Source organism: Mirounga leonina, unplaced genomic scaffold (genome assembly GCF_011800145.1).
Source record: "Mirounga leonina isolate KUSES-001 unplaced genomic scaffold, KU_Mleo_1.0 Mir_82, whole genome shotgun sequence".
Lineage (NCBI taxonomy): Eukaryota > Metazoa > Chordata > Mammalia > Carnivora > Phocidae > Mirounga > Mirounga leonina.
Window position 1 is genome coordinate 45,485,762 of NW_023270825.1, and position 21,786 is coordinate 45,507,547.

The following is a 21,786-nucleotide window of genomic DNA, read 5'->3' on the forward strand; positions in this document are numbered from 1 at the left end:
GAGGGTCAGAGGGAGAAGCAGACCCCCCGCTGAGCAGGGAGCCCGATGCGGGACTCGATCCCGGGACTCCAGGATCATGACCTGAGCCGAAGGCAGTCGCCCAACCAACTGAGCCACCCAGGCGCCCAGGAGTATATTCTTTCAGTTATTCTGCTTAGCGAGCCATTTGCATGTTTTTCTGGAATTGATCTTTCAGATGGGTTGATGGCTCCAAATGAATCTTTAAAGTTAGTCAATTACTGCATATGCTGTTGACAGAGAGAGAGAGAGAGAGAGAGAGAGAGCTCGAATGAGAATGAGGGGAGGGGCAGAGGGGGGAGAAGAGGGAGAGAGAGAATATCAAGCAGACACTCCGCGGAGTGCGGAGCCTCAGGAGCCCAATGTGAGGCTCGATCCCAAGACCCTGAGATCATGACCTGAGCTGAAATCAAGAGTCAGGTGTTTAACCAACTGAGCCACCCAGGCACCCTGGTTTAGGTCAATTTAAAAAATAGTTTTTATTTGTTAGTCAGAGTGGCTGGGCCATGGAAGAGACACTCCATAATATGTTGCGTGGTAGGTGGAAATAAGCCTGGATTAAAATTTAGTCAGAGGAATCTTTGAAACAAGTTATACTGGAGAGATGTCCATTGACTCTGAGTACTTACTACATTCCCCGCCTTTTTGAACAAAGAATGTGGAACAAAGCACGTTTCACATTGGTTGCTACACTTTGGGTCACAACAGCAATTTAAAGTTCTAAAGACTAAGGCTTTAAGGCAGAAATAGCTTGTAGCTTTCCATGTCCTTAGAATGATGCCAACTACCCAGTGTAGAATTTTTGGTGTCTCCATGCTTTCATTAACAGAGGTGTCTCAGTCAACTCTGTCAATGAATAATTTTCATGTTCTTTTTGATGGTCACAAACCACTACAAAATTAAATACAACTAAAGGTCTTTGCCAAAAAAAATAACACTTTGAGCACTTTTAAAAGGTATTTCATATTTCAAAGAAGTATGAAGAATATATTCTCACAGTGCTTGGGAAAAAATTGATAGTCTGTGGTAGGACTAGAAGTTGTTGGTACATAAGGAAACTATTTAGAAAGTGTTTTTTTGTTTTGTTTTGTTTTGTCTTTCATTGTAAATAGTGAACAAAGAAAATAGTGAACAAGCAGGCCCATGTTATTTTCTTTTCTCTTGCCTTTTATATTTTGGTATTTGGTCCAAACCAGTCAGTCTGTGGAGGAACTATTTGAGACTACCACTGCAGTTAACTGCTGGCTGTCCAGTTCTATGTTCCATTGGGGCTACAGACGTAAAATTTTTGGAATATTTTATCTGCAAACTGGGCCTTTTTTTTTCCTTATTAAAAAAAGAAATGTAGGGGGTGCCTCGGTGGCTCAGTCAGTTTAGCTTCTGACTCTTGATTTCGGCTCAGGTCATGATTTCAGGGCCGTGGGGTCGAGCCCCACATCAGGCTCTGCACCAGGCGTAGAGCCTGCTTAAGATTCTCTCTCCCGGGGCGCCTGGGTGGCTCAGACGGTTAAGCGTCTGCCTTCGGCTCAGGTCATGATCCCAGAGTCCTGGGATCGAGTCCCGCATCGGGCTCCCTGCTCCTTGGGAGCCTGCTTCTCCCTCTGCTTCTCTCTCTCTGTCTCTCATGAATAAATAAATAAAATCTTTAAAAAAAAAAAAAAGATTCTCTCTCCCTCTGTCCCTCCCCCCAGCCCCCCACCCTGGACTCAAGTGTTAGCGCGTGCACACACACACACACACACACTCTCTCTCTCTCAAAAAAAAAAAAAATGTTGTGGTTGCTTTGGGGAATAGTAAGATCCCTTTCACTAGAAGCATATAAATAGCGGTAGGGTAGTAATACTAACATTTACTGGCTGTTTAGTCTGACATTTCATTTTGATACCAACTCTTAGAGATGGGAACTATTCGTATTGCCATTTTGTGTTGAGATAGGAAACTGAGGCTTGGAGAGGTTAAAAAAACTTGGGTGAGGTCAATAACTAATAAGCAGCAGAGATGGGATTCAACCCCAAGAAGGCCTGAGCCCAGGGCCTACGTGCTAACCATTGTCGCACGCTGCTTCCTCAAGAGTGTGTAGGAGGGCATTGCTGTGTGCTTGGGAGGCTGCAGCAGAAGGCCCTCAAAGGCTTTTCAGCTCTTTAGAGACTAGGACTTTAAACCGGGTGATGTTATGTCCGGCCTACCCGGGTCCTTATATCCACCATCCCTCAGCAAGGGCCTTCTACTTGCCACCTATTAGTTCGGCCCCCTACCCAATGCTGATTGCTGCCTGAAGTCTAGAGCAGCGAGCTTCAAATGTTAGCATGCATCAGTCACTTTGTGTATTTGTGTGGTGGGGCGGGGGGGGGGGGGGGGGGGGGGCGGGCATTAAACAAAACATTCAGATCCCTGTGGAAGGCTCAGAATTCCGTTGCAGTTTAGAGATAATGTGGCCATTATTTCAGCAGCCTTAGCACATCCTGAAGCTGCATTAGTGTCAGGTCATCCTTGTTCCAGATCAGCACCCATCTTTTGGTCTTAGTCTAGGTACTAGGACATTGCTTTGTTTCCAAGGTGCTGCTCTGGGTCTGTTCACTGGATTTCTTCCTTTGTCTTTCCCAGAGACTGTATTCTGGTAACATGCCTGGTTCTGTAGTTTCTACAACTGGGCCTGGCATCATACCTGCCAGACTTCTTTCCAGGGATTGGGTTTTGCCTTTTGGCAGGCTTATCTGAACGGTCACATGGCTTGGATTTCTGAGTATCTTCCTGTCTGTTCTTTGCTGGGCCCTCTCCATCTATTGAAACTCCTCACCCTTGCTCTGCCTCCATAACTGCCGTGCTACCTTTTGTAGTAGCTGGAAATACCTCCTACTCAATTTCTAAGACAAAAGTCAGAGGATTTTTAAATCTACCATTGTCCTGTCTTCTCTCTTTGAGGTCTCTGGGCTATAAGCCATTTCTGCTCTGAATGCATCTTGCATTCCTTTATGGTTTGGGGCTTCTTTTTTTTAAGATTTTATTTATTTATTTGACAGAGAGAGACACACCTAGAGAGGAAACACAAGCAGGGGGAGTGGGAGAGAGAGAAGCAGGCTTTCCACAGAGCAGGGAGCCCGATGCGGGGCTTGATCCCAGGACCCTGGGATCATGACCTGAGCCGAAGGTAGACGCTCAACGACTGAGCCACCCAGGCGTGGTTTGGAGCTTCTTCTAGCTTCCTTTGTGGTTAAGGTACAGCTTGGTAAAATGTTGCATGCAGTGGGTTATTTACCTTTGCTGCTTGCTTTCCTTGTTCTGAGTGTATTCCTGCCACTTGGGCTTGAGTGGTCTGGAGCGCTGAGCACCACCATAGGTGACATAGTAGTACATAGTCATAATTAGACTGTGGGGCTGGTCTCCAGTGAATGAGAATGAGAGTGGACAGCATTCACTGAAACATATATATCCACTCTACAAATAAATATTGAGCATCTACTTTGTGCTTTCTAGAAGTACAGTGCTAAGGACTAGGAATACAAAATGAGCAAACATGATTTTGCTCTCAAGGATTTTAAACTCTAGAGGGAGGAAGTGGAATAAATAAACCCAATATAGTGAGGTAGTTTGTAAGGAGTATGTGGAGTATCATGGGAGCACATAGGAGGGACAGTTAAGCAAGCAGGGGTTGAGTGGTACTCCAGGGGTAGCTTTCCAAAGGAGATGATGCTTGAACTTGAATTTCAAAGATAGATTTTTACCTTAAAAATGAATTACTTAAGGGGCGCCTGGGTGGCTAGGTCGGTCAGGCGTCTGCCTTCGGCACAGGTCATGAGTCCCGCATTGGGCTCTCTGCTCAGCAGTTAGTCTGCTTTTCCCTCTCCGTCCGTGTTCTTTCTCTCTCAAATAAATAAATAAAATCTTTTAAAAAAGGTGAACACATTAAAAAAAACACAATTACTTAAGGGGAAAAAATAAGCTTCAAACCCTTTCTCTTGTTTTTTGTGTGTGCTTCTTTCTTTTTGTGACCTAGTGTCTCTATTTGGCATGTGTCCCTTTGGCCTTTGCAGTCTTTGTGCCTGTTATTTCTTTGTATAATAATTTGTATCCAAGGGGAAAAACAGTAGCTCTTTTATGTCCTTAGAAGTTCTGTTTTTAATGCTTGAAAGAAAGAGGTGTGAAAAATCAAATAACCTAGGTTAGAAACACTTTTGTTTTGTTATCACCCCACATTAGGAACGGAAGATTATTATATACTCAGAGAATTTTTAGCAGGAAACAAGGACAAATTTGCATATGAAATGAAGGTAGTTACTGCAGTAACAAAATATGTAGATGAGATTTCTAGTTCCCGAATTAGTCCAAAACAAGTCCAAGTCAAATAAGACTAGGTAAATTGGTGTAAAATCTTAGCTCTTAGATACTGCTGTCATCATCCATAGTGTTATCTGTCATCCAAACGTATTCACTCTTAGGTGAAAAATTTGCATTACTGTTTTGTGATGTTGTAAAATTGAAAGGTAGTGCAGGATTTTATGTATTCCAAAGGGAAAACACCTACATTCAGTATTTCAATAAAGATTATTTGCTTACTTACCAGTAGATTTAAAAAAAAATTTTTTTGGGGGGGCGCCTGGGTGGCTCAGTTGTTAAGCGTCTGCCTTCGGCTCAGGTCATGATCCCAGGGTCCTGGGATCGAGTCCCACATCGGGCTCCCTCCTCAGGGTGAAGCCTGCTTCTCCCTCTCCCACTCCTGCTGCTTGTGTTCCTGCTCTCGCTATCTCTGTCTCTGTCAAATAAAAAAAAAAAAAAAAAAAATTTTTTTATAAGTCTCCCTAAAATATAATTCTAAGTAGTTTATAATGCAAATATTCAGACCAAAGTATGATAAGGATCTCTTTTCTGCAGCATGCCCTGTATTTTAAAAAAAAGAAATCTTGGTACTGTTCTTAAATCATGATGTATTTGTTACTTACAATGTTGCAATGTATAATTAATTCTGTGAGGTATATGCCTGTCCCCAAATAAACATCTAAGACTTTTAGTTTCACTTCCGATAACATTGTCTGATTGTAATTACAGTTAAGACTGTTAGTTTTAAGCATTTGAAGATCAGAATTGGCTTTGTGGTCAATTTGCTATCTCTGTGCTGCTAGTATAAGTGATTTCTAAGCACTGTTTCTAACCTAGACAAATTATTGTGGCCTAATATTTGAGAGTTGTTAGATCCTTATAATGAATTATTGTTTCCCTTATAAATACAGTATCACTTGTTTTTATACATTCACTAAGCTTGTCTCCAGACTATACATACTGTTGGAAACTAAAAGGAAAGACAGAGACAATTGAATCTTAGGAATAGGAGTCTCAGGAAAGCCAAGAATGGGAATGCAACTGGGACTTCAAGAAAGATGGGGAGAAGTAGGCACCGGAAACCCCCAGGGAACCCATGTAGCATATGTTCTCTTTCTCCTATCTCTGCTTCCCTGTGTATCTTTTAAAATCTTGCCGACTGGCTCACGTGCTCCTCGGCTCACTTGATAGCATATGGTCCGAGTTTCCTTGTTTAGTGGTCTAACTGCAGGGAGAGACATCTCTTCTTACTCTCAATTCCAGATTCCTGGAGCAGGGACCATGGCCTGGTTTGGGTTAGATGCCTACCCCTGGTCAGGCCTGGGGCGGGGTTACAGAGTGGCTACAGGGGACCAACTCTTTGCATATGGGTATGCACACACGTGTGTGATGGTGAGCTCAGTACACCCCACAAAGAGCAGCACTACATTCCTCTAGGTATATGGTAAGAGCAATAGCATTATTAGATTACTGTCATACCCCATTTCTGAAAATTAGGAGGAGGAGGGATGATAAGAGTTGGTTGAGTCATAACTTCACAAGGAAAAAGAGCCCTGTTGTACCTAAGGTATTTTGATGTATTATTTCATTTTCTTTATAACAGGTTAGTGGTTACTTGGATGATTGTACCTGTGACGTTGAAACCATCGATAGATTTAATAACTACAGGCTTTTCCCGAGACTACAAAAACTTCTTGAAAGCGACTACTTTAGATATTACAAGGTATTTTTATTTTTAATTTTTTTGTACAAGAATACTTAAAATTTAAATGGATAACTGCATTTTCTTAGGAATTGCTGAGCTTCAAATTGTGGCCATTATTTAAAATTCAGTTCACAAGAGTGAACAGTGTGGTTCTGAAACCATCCATTGGATACTTTTAATTTCAACAACTCGGTTTTGCACTCTGGAGTTAGAAACTTGTTGGTTAAATTGAAGTCAGAACAGAAACTATTATATTATTATCAAAATTGCTAATTCATACTTTTCTAAAATACTGTGTCAACTCCACTTAATTAAAATAATCAAATTTTTTTGAGAAGCATGACTTTATTCTGACCTGTATTATTTTAACTAGTCACTTGAGATATCTACAGAAAGAGTTTAGAATATCTGATCATTGGAGTATGTAGTTCTCATCTGAGTTCACAAATGCCTGTTACCTGCTTAAAAAGAATATCTTTGGAGCGGTGATGATATGAGCTACTCTGGCTCCTGGTCACCATCTGTTCAGGGTCTGGTTAGTAGCATCTGTGTCTTTCTAAGCAAGTTTTCCAGTTTACTTACAAAGCTACACACTGATACCATCGCTGGAACTTGGCAACTGGAAGGTGGAAGAAAAAGAAAAGCTGCAGCCAAAAGCATGACCAGGTTATATCATCGTAATTCAATGCCTATCAGTAATAATCTCAAGATTCTTACTTGTATAACCTTTTCTGTTATCCTGTAGGTAAACCTGAAGAGGCCGTGTCCTTTCTGGAATGATATCAGCCAGTGTGGGCGAAGAGACTGTGCTGTCAGGCCTTGTCAGTCGGTAAGAACCACATATACATTTAAGGCACATTACATCGTTTTTCAAATAATTGCAATTCTTTTTTTTTTTTAAGATTTTATTTATTTATTTGTCAGAGAGAGAGTGAGCACAGGCAGGGGAACAGCAGGCAAAGGGAGAAGCAGACTCTCCGCTGAGCAGGGAGCCCCATGTGGGACTCGATCCCAGTATCATGACCTGAGCTGAAAGCAGACGTTTATTTTTTTTTTAAGATTTATTTTATTTTATTTTATTTTATTGAGAGAGAGAGAGAGAGCATGAGAGAGAGGAGGGTCAGAGAGAGAAGCAGACCCCCTGCTGAGCAGGGAGCCCGAGGTGGGACTCGATCCTGGGACTCCAGGATCATGACCTGAGCTGAAGGCAGTCGCTTAACCAACTGAGCCACCCAGGCGCCCCTAAGGCAGACGTTTAAACAACTGAGCCACCCAGGCGTCCCTAAATAATTGCAATTCTTAAAAAGGAGGCAATGCAACTAAAATAACATTTCAATCCTTAAGTTAAGTATAATGTTTAATATTTACAGGTTAAAAACCTAATCTTAGGTGCCTGGGTGGCTCAGATGGTTAAGTGTCTGCCTTTGGCTCAGGTCATGATCCCAGGGTCCTGGGATCGAGCCCTGCATCAGGATCCCTGCTCAGTGGGGAGCCTGCTTCTCTCTCCCTCTGCCTGCTGCTCCCGTTGTTTATGCTCTCTCTCTCTCTCAAATAAATTAATAAAATCTTAAAAAAAAAGAAACCCAAAACCTAAACTTACTAATACGAAACCTATTTTGAATTATTCTGCTTTCGGGCGCCTGGGTGGCTCAGTCGTTAAGTGTCTGCCTTCAGCTCAGGTCATGATCCCGGGGTCCTGTGATTGAGTCCCACATCGGGCTCCCTGCTCAGCGGGAAGCCTGCTTCTCCCTCTCCCACTCTCCCTGCTTGTGTTCCCTCTCTCGCTGTCTCTCTCTCTGTCAAAAAATAAATTTAAAAAAAAAAAACACTTAAAATAAATAAATAAATAAAACCTTTAAAAAAATTATTGACTTATTCTGCTTTCATAATCATAGAATTTAAATTTTGTGATAAATATAATCCTTTGATTTACTAGTGAGATTAATAGTTCTTTTGGCTTGATGTTTGTTTTTTTCTTTTCTTTTTTTTTTTTTTTAAGATTTTTATTTATTTATTTATTTATTTGACAGAGACAGAGACAGCGAGAGCAGGAACACAAGCAGGGGGAGTGGGAGAGGGAGAAGCAGGCTTCCCGCTGAGCCGGGAGCCCGATGTGGGACTCGATCCCAGGACCCTGGGATCATGACCTGAGCCGAAGGCAGTCGCTTAACCAACTGAGCCACCCAGGCGCCCGTTTGTTTTTTTCTTACATCTTACCCAAAGTTGTGTTTATAGTATAACGAAGTGAAATTAATCAAAGTGTAAACAAAATCCCTCCTCTTTTCATGGGTATATTGTTTTCCGTGGGTGGGGAGGGATTGGACAAAACACCTGGTCTTACTTAAGAATTCTCAGAACAGGGATGCCTGAGTGGCTCAGTCGGTTGGTGCCTGCCTTCAGCTCAGGTCATAATCCCAGGGTCCTGGGATTGAGTCCCGCATTGGACTCCTTGCTCAGCGGGAAGCCTGTTTCTCCCTCTGCCTCAGCTGCACCCCCTGCTTGTGCGCGCTCTCTCTCTCTGCAAATCAATCAATCAATCAATCAATCAATCTTAAAAAAAAAGAATTCTCAGAACATTAAAATTTGAAGCATTTTACTCTGAAAACAGAGAATTTAACACTTTCAACAAAGCCTTTTTCTCCCTTTATTTTTTTAAAAGATTTTATTTATTTGACAGAGAGAGACACAGCGAGAGAGGGAACACAAGCAGGGGGAGTGGGAGAGGGAGAAGCAGGCTTCCTGCGGAGCAGAGAGCCCAATGTGGGGCTCAATCCCAGGAGCCTGGGATCATGACCTGAGCTGAAGGCAGACGCTTAACAACTGAGCCACCCAGGCGCCCCCTTTTTCCCCCTTTAAAAGCATATATTTCTATTTTACTTTTTGTGCTAAAATATGCATAACCTAAAATTTACAATTTTAACCATTTTTAGTGTACAGTTTATTGGCATTAAGTACAGTCACGTTGTTGTGCAACCATCACCACCATCCAGTTGCAGAACTGTTTCCTGATCGCAAACTGAAACTGCACGTTCATTAAACAGTAACTCCCTATTCTGCCCTCCCTCTTGCCCCTGGTGACCACTATGCTACTTTCTTTCTCTTTGAATTTGATTATACTAGGTACCTCGTATAAGGGGGATTATTACAGAATTTGTCCTTTTGTGTTGGCTTGTTTCACTTGACATGCTTTCAGGGTTTATTCGTAGTAGCATGTATTTGAATTTTTTTCCTTTTTAAGCCTGAATAATATTGCATTGTATGTGTATCTGCATTTCATTTATGCATTCTTCCATTGATTGGCTTTTGGGTTATTCCCATCTTTTGGCCATTGCGCATGATGCTGCTCTGGATATGGGTGCACAAGTATGCAGCTTGCATTCCTAATTTCGGTTCATTAGAATTACTGGATCGTACGGCAGTTCTCGGTTTAAGTTTCTGAGGAACATCATGATGTCTTCATAGTGGCTATACCATTTTACATTCCCACCAGCGATGTACAAGGCTTCCAATTTCTCTATATCCTCACTAATACTCGCTTTTTTCTGTTTTCAGGTTAATAGCCATCCTATGGGTATGAAGTGGTGCTATAATTTTGAGTGGTTTATTTTTATATGTGTAAATATTGCTGTATAGACCTATCCAGCATATGGAATTAAAGCAAATGTAAAAATATTATTTATGGGTATATATATTATGGGTATTTTATCATTAGATAATATCTTTAGTTATTTATTTTTTTAAAGATTTTATTTATTTGACAGAGAGAGAGAGTGAGAACAAGCAGAGGGAGCAGCAGAGGGAGAGGGAGAAGCAGGCTCCCCGCTGAGCAGGGAGCCTGATGCGGGGTTCGATCCCAGGACCCTGGGATCATGACCTGAGCCAAAGGCAAATGCTGAAACAACTGAGCCACCCAGGTGCCCCGAGAATCAGGTCTTTAGTTATACTCATCCTCACAGACAAAACTTTTTGAAAATTCAAGAATTAACTTGTGAACCAACCTCTGTTATGAAAATATCATTAAAGTGATATCATCAGTTTAAATGTTTCATTTTATCTCCTAAGTTCTAGCATTTATATTTAGTAATAGGAAACATTAGTTGGGGGAATTCAAGTTTACAAATAACTTATGTATGACTTATTAAACATGCAAGAACAGGCAGGTCGTTTTACAATTATTGAAAATTTGAATCTCATCTTTTTTTTTAATGTTTCTTTTCTTTTAAGATTTTATTTATTTGAGAGAGAGAACAAGCTAAAGAGAGAGAGAGAGCAAGAGAGAGAGTGAGAGCACACAAACAGGGAGTAGGGGCAGAGGAAGAGGCAGAAGCAGACTGTCTGCTGAGTAGGGAGCCCAATGTGGGGCTTGATCCCAGCATCCTGGGATCATGACCTCAGCTAAAGGCAGACACTTAATTGACTGAGCCACCGGGTTCCTCTCATCTTTTTTTTTTTTTTTTTAAGCAAATTTTTTTTAACATCTTTTTTTCAGGGCTTGAACTAACGACCCTGAGATCAAGACCTGAGCTGAGATCAAGAGTCAGGTGCTTAACTGACAGAAACTCAGGCATCCCTAAACATTTTATTTTAAGTAATCTCTACACCCAATGTGGGGCTTGAACTCACAACCTGGAATCTTCTCTCTATAAACTGAAAGACCATTTATTTATTACCTTTACAATGGGTCAAAACCACATTCTTTCCCCTCCATTATTAATTGACTAATGTGCAAACAAATAACAACATCCAGTGTTTGTGAATAAGAAATGAGCACTCTGGTCATTAAATCCTTTTGGAGATCAGTTCAGCAAATGTATCAACAAAATTAAAAAGGTACACATCTTTTGGTCTAGCAATTCCACCAGGATTTTCACTTACTAAAATAATTGGACAGATGTTCAAAGATGACCAAAGCAGTAATAAATATTGTAAAGGTGTCAATTCTCCTAAAATTAGTTTATGAATTTGGCATGATATGAAAAAATTAGAAACCATCTAAATATCTGGTCTTAGAAAAAGAATTATACATTGAGGTAGTTCAAAGTCTGGAAAGTTACACAATAAAGTGATTATCTCTGTGTGGGTCCTTCCCTTTGGGCAGGTATAATCTATTTCAGAAATATACTTAGCACTGGAATAGGGCCCTACAATTTACAGAGTACATACATCATGTCTATTCATAGCATCACTTTGAAGATAGACAGATAGGTCCTATAGTTGGTAAGTGGCCAACACACGACTAAAAACCAGTGCCGTTTTGCTCTGAAAAGAACTAGGGCTCCTTAAAAAACAGTTGATTCCAAGACTGGAACAAGAAATATACAAGGTGGGGTGCTTGGATGGCTCAGTCAGTTAAGCATCTGCCTTTGGCCCAGGTCATGATCCTGGGATCCTGGGATCGAGCCCCGCATGAGGCTCCCTGTTCAGTGGGGAGTTTGCTTCTTTCTCTGCCCCTCCCCCCAACTCATGTGCTTGCACTCTCTCTCTCTCTCTCAAATAAATAAATAAAATCTGTTAAAAAAAAAAATACAAGGTGAGCCTGGAATATCTTCTCATAACAGAAAACAAAAAGTGCTCTAAAGATTACTGGGATCCTATCAATAGGACACAGGTATAGATATCAAGTCAGCACTTTGTGGGTCCCCTGGTTGCCAATGTGGGACAATTTGAGCATCAAAAGGAGTGACTATTTTTACATTTCCATGCTATTACGTAAGTAATAAAATATATGATCAGCAACCTATACAATAATTTGTTGTTGGGTTTTTGTTTACTTTTAAGAAGTAATATAAAAATTGCGTAACTATTCTCAGTTTAAAAATAATCTCATAGGGGCTCCTGGTTGGCTCAGTTGGAAGAGCATGCAACTCTTGATCTTAGGGTCATGAGTTTGAGCACCACAACAGGTGTAGAGATTACTTAAATAAATAAAATAAACTTTAAAAAAATAAAAATAATCTCAAATTATAGAAACTTAATTTTTTTTCAGAAGATAGAATAAATATCTGATAAAAGCATTTTTTTTCTTTTTTCAGGATGAAGTTCCTGATGGAATTAAATCTGCAAGCTACAAGGTATGTACACATACCTACTAGTGTGTCTAGTATCTTAACAAAAAACTTATAAAACTCATTTCCCCCTTCCAGGTACGACCCCACTTCCTGCTCTCCTTCACAGTGAAACCCCTGGAGAGTCATTTGTACTCAGTGACTCCAATTCTTTATTTTTTCCTTTTGTTCAACCTTTTATTATGGAAAGCATGAGGGATAAATAAAAGAAAAAAAACCATCACCCAGCTTCAGCAATTATTAGTCTGTGGTCCCTCGTGCTCCATTTTCCCAATTATTTTAAAGCCATTCTCAGATAAGTCTTTATGGATGTTTATTTTCTACTCTGGATTATAATCTAGTATAACTTCATTTTACTGTTCAAATCATTCTAATTTGGCCACTGGGAGCTGTTTCAGTTGGTCCTGTGTCCCTTTGATATACTCCCATCATTGTGGTTTTTCTCTTTCTTCAGCACTTCCTTATTTTCTGGCACTACTTGCGTATTTCTGTCTCTTCCGTCTCTTTTAACCAATGTTCATTCCCTCTTCTTTTTTCTTCTTAGCAAACTTACGTGTTGAAGGAAATGAGTCCTTATCCTATAGAATTTTCCACATTGTGTTTTAGTTGATTGTATCCCTGTCACAGCATTCAACACATTATTTTCTATGAACTGGCAGTTATGTATTATGGCTTTTCAGATTCATTTTCTGATATGTATTGATTAGTGTTGTGTACTTACTGTTATATCAGAAGACACATAATGTCTCTTTTCTTTTTTTATTATGATGTTAAGATCTATCATTAGGTTCATTATACATCCAATATAAAGTTCCCTACTAGCTTTCTCCATGAAAGTTTTAGCAGCTTTGATGATTATTACCTAGTTGTATTCTTTCATTAGGGTTTTGAAAATGTTGATACTCTAATTATATCATTCTTTCTATACTTATTATCTGTTATTATTCTATAAAGATCTTTTCTTGTCAGCTATTTGGATGCCCTGAAATACAGTTTATACAGGACAGACAGGATAAATGCTTGTTTTCCTTTGTTTACCAGTTTTCAGAATAATTATGAATTTGGTGCCCTAGCACCTCCAAAGATGCCCAATAAGGTTTTTATTTTTCAGTGTTATTTTGAACTTAAGAGTTTTGACATATTGGGGTGCCTGGGTGGCTCAGTCAGTTAAGCGTCTGCCTTCGGCTCAGGTCATGATCCCAGGGTCCTGGGATCGAGCCCCACACTGGGCTCCCTGCTCAGTGGGGAGTCTGCTTCTCCCTCTCCCTCTGCCTGCCACTCTGCCTACTTGTGTTCTCTCTCTCTCTCTGTCAAATAAATAAATAAAATCTTTAAAAAAAAGTTTTGACATATTTTATGAATTGGACTCTATTATAGTCATTTTTTATTATTCCTTTTGATGCTTGAGTTGTTCTGTCTTTGGCTACTAGCAGCTCCTTCAAGTTAGTAATTATGGCCTTTTAAGATGATCCCACTAGTCTTAGTAGACTTTTTGCTTTCTATTATGAAAAGAGCTTCTAGGCTAGTTTTGTACCTTTCTTACTCTAGGCTTTTTTTTTTTTTCCCCCCTAAGGAGTCCTATTTCTTTTAGTGGGAAATGGTATTTAGAGATTATAATCTGGGCCCCGGGAGGTGCTAGTTGTTACTGGGTTGTTATTGTTTCAAGGCCTTTTTTGGTAGGCCAAGTTCAATTTGTGATTACAGAGTTGTTTTTTTTTTTTTAAAGATTTTATTTATTTATTTGAGAGAGAAAGAGAGAGAGCACGCACAAGCAGGGGGAGGGGCAGAGGGAGAAGCAGACCTTCCGCTGAGCAGAGAGCCCGATGCAGGGCTCGATCCCGGGACCCTGGGATCATGACCTGAGCCAAAGGCACACGCTTAATGACTGAGCCACCCAGGCACCCTAATTACAGAGTTTTAAAATATACCCAGAATCTTACAATCTTTATTGCTACGGCCACATTTAAAGCCATCATCACTTTTTGCCTGGATTATTATAGTAGCCTCTTCATGGCATGCCTCCTTCTGCCCTTGCCTCTCTATTGTCTCTTCTAAAGACAGCAGCCAGAGTGATTTTTTTTTTTTTTAAGATTTTATTTATTTATTTGAGAGAGAGAGAGTGCAAGAGAAAGAGAGAAAGCATGAACTTGATGCAGGTGGGGGGTTGGCGAGGAGGAACAGAGGGAGAAGCAGGCTCCCCACTGAGCAGGGAGCCCGATGGGGGGCTCGATCCCAGGACCCCGAGATCATGACCTGAGCTGAAGGCAGACACTTAACCGACTGAGCCACCCAGGAGCCAGAGAGTGATTTTTTTTTTTTTTTTAAAGAAATGAGGTCTTATCTCTCTGTTGAAAATCCTCCCATGTGCTCCATCTCTCTTGGAGTAAAATCCAGAGGACTTAGAGAGTAACAAGAGTACATCAAGAGACCATATGCCACGGTTTGCCTTAGGCAGAACTGGTTTATGCCTGTTGTTCTGGCATCCTGAATGATTTATCATTTGTCCTGAGTTTTAAATTTTTTAAATGAAATATTAATAGTTGTGTTAAAATAAGTTAAAATGGTTCTGGTTGACCAAATACTTTGTATTTCTAGCTTCCTCTGTTGTCTCCTCTATTTGAGATGTATGTATACTAAGGAGTTCTTACTTTAACCCCAAGATGACCAATAATAACTTGCACTTCTTTTTATGACCTTTTCTAGATGTAAATAAATGATTTTTCAAGGAAAATATACTGGGCGATAAAATACCTGCTGATAAGCTAATTGCAGGCAGACACAATGGCCGGGGACAGCTAACTCCTTAAAGTCTTGGGAAGTGGGGGAAACAGAACATCATTGGACATTCTGCCCGGCTGGTCTCTTGGACTTATCAGCCAATTGTGCTGTGGCCTGTGTCATACCTGTAATCTGTCCTAAGCTTCCAGGATGCCATTTGACTGGTCAGTATTAAACCTGGGAAATTATAGGTCCAGTTTATTAAATATATATATGGGAAAAAAAGGGTGAGCAATCCTGCATAGAAAGAGTAGTCTTCCTATAGTGGTTTTATTTTTTTTGTATAGTGTAAATCAACATTTATAATGATTTTACTATTTAGTAATTAAAAAATGTTTTACAGTGAATCCTTTTGGCCGAAATAACTAAGAAAGAAAAAAAGAAGCGCATGCTTAATGAGAAAGTATTAAATTTTGATTTCTCACGACAGTTGATGATATGTAACTTGCATAAAAGGTCATGATTTACCATCCACAAGGGCCATAGAAATATCTCTGACCGTATGAATGCCAGAATGAATACACAAATCTACTGACAAAGTTTAAGCATCTACTTTGTAAATTAATGGTTAAGAAAACTGTTTAAAAATGATAACTTGGGGCTCCTGGGTGGCACAGTTGGTTAAGCATCCAGCTCTTGGTTTTTGCTCAGGTTTTGATGTCAGGGTGGTAAGATCCAGCCCTGCGTTGGGCTCCATGCTCAGCAGGGAGTCTGAGATTCTCTCTCCCTCTACTCCCTCCTCCCCCGCATGCTCATGGGCACTCTCTCAAAAAAATAAATGAATAAAATATTTTTTAAAAAAACAACTTGATGTGTAGATGCAGTGGTACATTTACATATCATTCTGATATATGTGATTTTTCATTTAGACTAAATAACTGTTCTGAATTAAAATTTTCTGATGTTATGAAAATTTATTATGAAAATTTTCATATATACAGCAAAGTTGAAGGAATTTTCCTGTGAACACTCAAACTCATCACCTGGATTCTACCATTTACATTTTGTAAACTTACATTATCTCATATGTGTCTGTCCATCTTTCTAGTTATCCATTAAAAAATATTATTTTCTGGATGTATTTCAAAGTAAATTGCAAGCATCAGTGTGCATTGCCTTAAATGTGTCATCAACTATATATATATGTATATACACAAGTAGAAGTGTATCATTAACCAGAGTCCAGTATTTCCTTATATGTATTTTTTATAAAGTTAACATACAATGAGATGCACAGATCTTAAGTGTGCATATGCTAAATGCATATACCTGTGTGATCTATGCTTCTATTATAATAGGGAACATTACCATTACCCTAGAAAGTCACTTGATACCCTGTCCCAATCAATTTCTACTTCTTCCCTCAGGGGCAACCACTATTCACTTTTTCCACCATAGATTCTAAAGTAATTTTGCTCATTTTTGATTCCATGTTTTTTTTTTAAGATTTTATTTCTTTATTTGAGAGAGAAAGAATGAGACAGAGAGAGCATGAGAGGGGGGAGTGTCAGAGGGAGAAGCAGACTTCCTGCTGAGCAGGGAGCCCGATGCGGGACTCGATCCCAGGACTTCAGGATCATGACCCTGAGCTGAAGGCAGACGCTTAACCGACTGAGCCCCGAGGTGCCCCCTCCGTGTTTTCTTGGTCAAATACAAAGGATGACGTCATAGCTATTAATGTGTTGGCTGCAACGACAGAACTTTGCACATGGTTAAATGACGAGATCATCATCAAAACTTTTTGAAGTTCATGCTGTTGAGGGAAAACATTTGTCCCTGTTGTGAATGCCAGTATAAATTCATTTCAAGCTCAAAACTGAAGACAAAATATTTGTTGTGTGGTGATAATATACAAATTTTGATAAAAACAGTTCTGACTAAATCAAGAAATCTGTGGAGCAGAAATGAATTTGTAGTTGGTTAAGATATACACATAATTCAAGGGCACCTGGCTCGGTCAATAGAGCATGTGACTCTTGATCTCGGGGTTGTTTTTTTTTTTTTTAATTTTATTATTTATTTATTTATTTATTTTTAAAAGATTTTATTTATTTATTTGACAGCGAGAGAGAGACCACAAGCAGGGGGAGCAGCAGAGGGAGAGGGAGAAGCAGGCTCCTTGCTGAGCAGGGAGCCCGATGCAGGGCTTGATCCCAGGACCCTGGAATCATGACCTGAGCTGAAGGCAGATGCTTAACGACAGCCACCCAGGCGCCCCTGATCTTGGGGTTGTGAGTTCAAGCCCCACATTGGGTGTAGAGATCACCTAAAAAAAAAAAAGATACACACATAATTCATAATTGTGTCCAAACATGCTGTGATATTTTACCAATTAAGATTGAAGTGGTAATTGTCAAAATGTACAGGTTTTTATATTTATATATACACTTAATGACCATAAAATTTTTGAGGTGAAGCTAATACTGAAGAAAATATTACTTTGGCATGGGCAGGAGTACCTTCTTTGCTGTCCATCTTTTATAAATGTTTGAGCTTGGGGTGCCTGGGTGGCTCAGTCGTTAAGCGTTAGCCTTCAGCTAAGGTCATGATCCCGGGGTCCTGGGATCGAGCCCCGCATCGGGCTCCCTGCTCCGCGGGAAGCCTGCTTCTCCCTCTCCCCCCTGCTTGTGTTCCCTCTCTCTCTGTACCTCTCTCTGTCAAATAAATAAATAAAATCTTAAAAAAAAAAAAAAATGTTTGAGCTTTTGAAGACTATTTTGTAAAACAACCCAAGAGTCCTTCAGTGGTATTAACTAATTTCTAATAAGTGAGATCTCTAAATGTCGATTACTATATGTTTAACATCAGTGGAAAATTATTATTCAAAGTATCGATGAATGGAATGCTTAAAGAAAAATATCCTTAGCTTTTGAAGGTTTAGCAACTTGCACTTATTATAATAAAGCTTGTAAACAAAGTCGTCGAAATTTATTCCTGCAAAAGCTAGGAAGGGATTGAACACATTAGGTGGAGAAAGTTCAAATGGTGTTGTAAGGTTTAATTCTGAAATTTTATAATTGTGTTTTGGAGTATCTCCTCTTGTGGGAAGAGTCTCTTCTTGATGAAACTTGTGTTTTTATTTGGATAAGTTTATATTCTCATCTGAAATGAAATGATATAAGAAGGCTTACAATTTTGTAGCATCTGTATTAAGCAAAACATTTAAAATAATAAAAAAATTATTTGATGAGTTTTGTCTTAAAATATTTAGTGAAGAAACATACTTTGGAGGCAAAAGAATAGACCTGAAAATAATTTGGTATTTTAAAATAGTTTCACATCTTTACCTGTAGAGAGAATATTTTTCTCAATTAAAAATTATAAATGCAGGGAAGAGCTAATTGAAGGTATTGATGATTTCAAATTGACTAGCCATAAAAATTAACTTTGAAGAAGATTGTGGGTAGTTTTATGAAAAATTAAAAATGATAAGTTGAAAAAAATTTCTTCAGAAAAATGCCAGTGATATAAAATTGAGACATATGTGACTTAACAAATTTTTAAATAGAAACAAAGAATAGTAAAAAAAAAAAAAAACCCAAAGGTTATTTTGTTTAACTTATGTTTTAATGATCAGATAGTTATAATGATAAGGTTTTAAAATTTTTTGTTTTAATGTACATAGGTATGTCATTTTTTGAACAAATTCTATTCATTTTTTGATATGTATTTTTAACTTTTTATTTTAAGCTAATTAACAGCTCATAGAAAAGTTGCAAGATTAGTATAAAGACATTTTGTGTACTCTACAGATTCACTGATTTTTAGTATTTTGCCTCATTTTTCTATATACATATTTTTATATACATATTCTGTATACATATATACATATTCTTATTTTCTATATACATATTCTTATTTTTGGAACCATTTGAGAGTAGATTGAATATATCATATCCCCTTAATACTTAATTATGTAGAAAGAATTTTAGTTTTGAAAATAGTGTTGGGCAGCGCCTGGGTGGCTCAGTCGTTGGGCATCTGCCTTCGGCTCAGTTCATGATCTCCCGGTCCTGGGATCGAGCCCCGCATTGGGCTCCCTGCTCAGCGGGAAGCCTGCTTCTCCCTCTCCCTCTGCCCGCTGCTCTGCCTACTTGTTCTCTCTCTCTCTCTGTCAAATAAATAAATAATCTTTAAAAAAAAAAAATAGTGTTGGAATTGAGCTGTCTGTCTTATAGGTCAACCAATGTAATGAAACAGAGTTGTTGTTCAGTAAATAAATATTTCAAAAAATTGTATCATTTCAGTTATCTTAGTGTTCCCTTTTATCCTCGGAAGTGTGATAGGCTGGGCAGTCATTAGTATGGTCATCCTAACAATAAGGGCACTCAATAAATATTTGTTGAGTGATTGACTCTGTGCCTTCTTTTTTTTTTAAAGATTTTTTATTTATTTATCTGAGAGAGAGAATGGGAGACAGAGAGCATGAGAGGGGGAGGATCAGAGGGAGAAGCAGACTCCCCGCTGAGCAGGGAGTCCGATGCGGGACTCAATCCAGGGACTCCAGGATCATGACCTGAGCTGAAGGCAGTTGCTTAACCAACTGTGCCACCCAGGCGCCCGACTCTGTGCCTTCTGCTTCCAGTGTTATCTTTCAGCTTTGTGGTGGTGATGACCAGTGTGTTGTGAAATCTTATGATCTACATTCACTTCCGCTGTGCCACATACATGCCTAGCAGAATAATGTGTGTGTGTGTGCATGCGTGTGCGTGTGTGTAAGGCTTAGATGTTGAGAAGGAAGTGGTTAAAGAATATATTTTAAAAACCTAAAGATACTGGAATACTTTTTATAAGACTTGGTGGGCCCCAGGGCATATTTAGAATCCTGGCATTTAGAGTTGAGATGGACCTAGACACACGTCATCTGGTCCAACTGCTTATTTAGGGAAGAGAATACTGATGCTTCCAATTAGGCCATTAGAAAAGTGGGACATTGGGGCACCTGGGTGGCTCAGTTGGTTAAGCGTCTGACTCTTGATCTCAGCTCAGGCCTTGATCTCAGGGTCATGAGTTCAAGCCCTGTGGTGGACTCCACACTGGGCATGGAGACTACTTTAAGAAAAAAAAGTAAAAAAAAAAAGTGGGACATTATCTCATGATGCTTTGCCTAGTGTTCCTTAGACCTCAGAGATTTTCTTAGTGAACAGCTTGGTAATGAGTTATCAGAACTATATTCTTTATTTTGTGACCATATAGTAAATGTGTTCACCAACAAAAACAAGGGACAAAGCCTTTTATGTCTTTTTTTTAGCTTCAGGGGAGATGTGAGGGCTTAATTTTTTTTTTTAAGTTTTAAAGCCAAGGAAATGGTGCTAGGTATAAAAGAACTTCAAATAACTTTGAAGTTCTTTTAAAAAGTTTTTAAAATGCAGTAAGTTGTAATCTGTTTATTCTCCTTTTTCTTTTAGTATTCTGAGGTAGCCAATAATCTCATTGAAGAATGTGAACAAGCTGAACGACTTGGAGCTGTGGATGAATCTCTGAGGTTTGATTTTTTTTTTTTGCAGTAGTATTTTATGTTTTTTCTTGTGAAATGATAACTTAAAAAAAAGGGATAACTGTACCTGTTTTCTTTATTTGAAGTGAGGAAACGCAGAAGGCTGTTCTTCAGTGGACCAAGCATGATGATTCCTCAGACAACTTCTGTGAAGCTGATGGTATAACATTTTTTATAGTATGTGTTTTGTTTAAAATTGGGTGTAAGGAAAAAAAAAATCTTTTTTTTTTAAAGATTTTTTATTTATTTATCTGATAGAGGGAGAGGGAGAGGGAGAAGCAGGCTCCCCACCAAGCAGATAACCCAATGCGGGGCTCGATCCCAGGACCCCGGGATCATGACCCGAGCTGAAGGCAGGCACCCAGCTGACTGAGCCAGCCAGATGCCCCTGAAAAAAAAAATCTTTTAAAATGGTTTTTAGACCTCAGTTTCTAAAGTATGGCAGTTCCTCAAAAAGCAAAAGACGGAATTACCACATGACCTAACAATTCAACTGCTAAATAGGTACCGAAAAAGATTGAAGACAGGGGGCGCCTGGGTGGCTCAGATGGTTAAGCGTCTGCCTTTGGCTCAGGTCATGATCTCGGGGTCCTCGGATCGAGTCCCGCATCGGGCTCCCTGCTCCTTGGGAGCCTGCTTCTCCCTCTGCCTCTCTCTCTCTCTCTCTCTGTCTCTCATGAATAAATAAATAAAATTTAAAAAAATATTTAAAAAAAAAAAGATTGAAGACAGGGAAACAGATACTTGTATGCCCATATTTGTGGTGGCATTTTTCACAAAAAAACGTAGAAATGACCCAAATATCCATCAGCAAATGAATGGATAAACAGAGTGTAATAAATACATACAATGGAATATTATTTAGCCCATAAACAAAGTTTTGATATGTGCTGCAACATGGATAAACCTTGAAAATACTATGCTAAATGAAATAAGCCAGACACAAAAGGACAACTATTGTATGTTTCACAGAGTAACCAGAGGTTAGTGGAGGGGGAGAATGGGGTGTTATTGTTTAATGGTTAGAGTTCCTGTTTGAGGTCATAGAAAAGTTTGGAAACAGTGGTGACAGTTGCACAATGTTGTGAATATAATTAATGTCACTGGATTGTACTCTTAAACATGGTTAAAATGGTAAGTTTTACGTTATATACGTTTTACCACAGTTAAAAAAAAACAACAAACCCTCAGTTTCTGGAAAAAATTTACCTCCTGAGTCTGACTCTTACAGTTTTGTGTATCTCAGTAATATATAAAATATATATATGATTTTTGTAATATACACATTTTGCATAAATAGCTCAAATGTAGAGATGGAGATTGTAAAAACTTGCTTTTGTTGTACTGGCCTTGGATTGTTACATATTTTCCTTGATGGTGTGTGTTGCTTTTGGAAAAGAGAAGAATAA

At 39.1% G+C, this 21,786-nt stretch overlaps 1 protein-coding gene across 2 annotated transcripts in view; it reads left to right on the forward strand.

The window, feature by feature from the left end:
• ERO1A (endoplasmic reticulum oxidoreductase 1 alpha) overlaps nt 1–21,786 on the forward strand; it is a 55,699-nt gene that overhangs the window by 4,017 nt on the left and 29,896 nt on the right. For both annotated transcript variants that reach the window (XM_034993342.1, XM_034993343.1), the window contains exons 2-6: nt 5,936–6,055; nt 6,783–6,866; nt 12,070–12,108; nt 20,289–20,365; nt 20,464–20,537. In XM_034993342.1, coding sequence (XP_034849233.1) covers nt 5,936–6,055; nt 6,783–6,866; nt 12,070–12,108; nt 20,289–20,365; nt 20,464–20,537 — 394 coding nt within the window. The remainder of the gene's footprint in view (nt 1–5,935; nt 6,056–6,782; nt 6,867–12,069; nt 12,109–20,288; nt 20,366–20,463; nt 20,538–21,786) is intronic.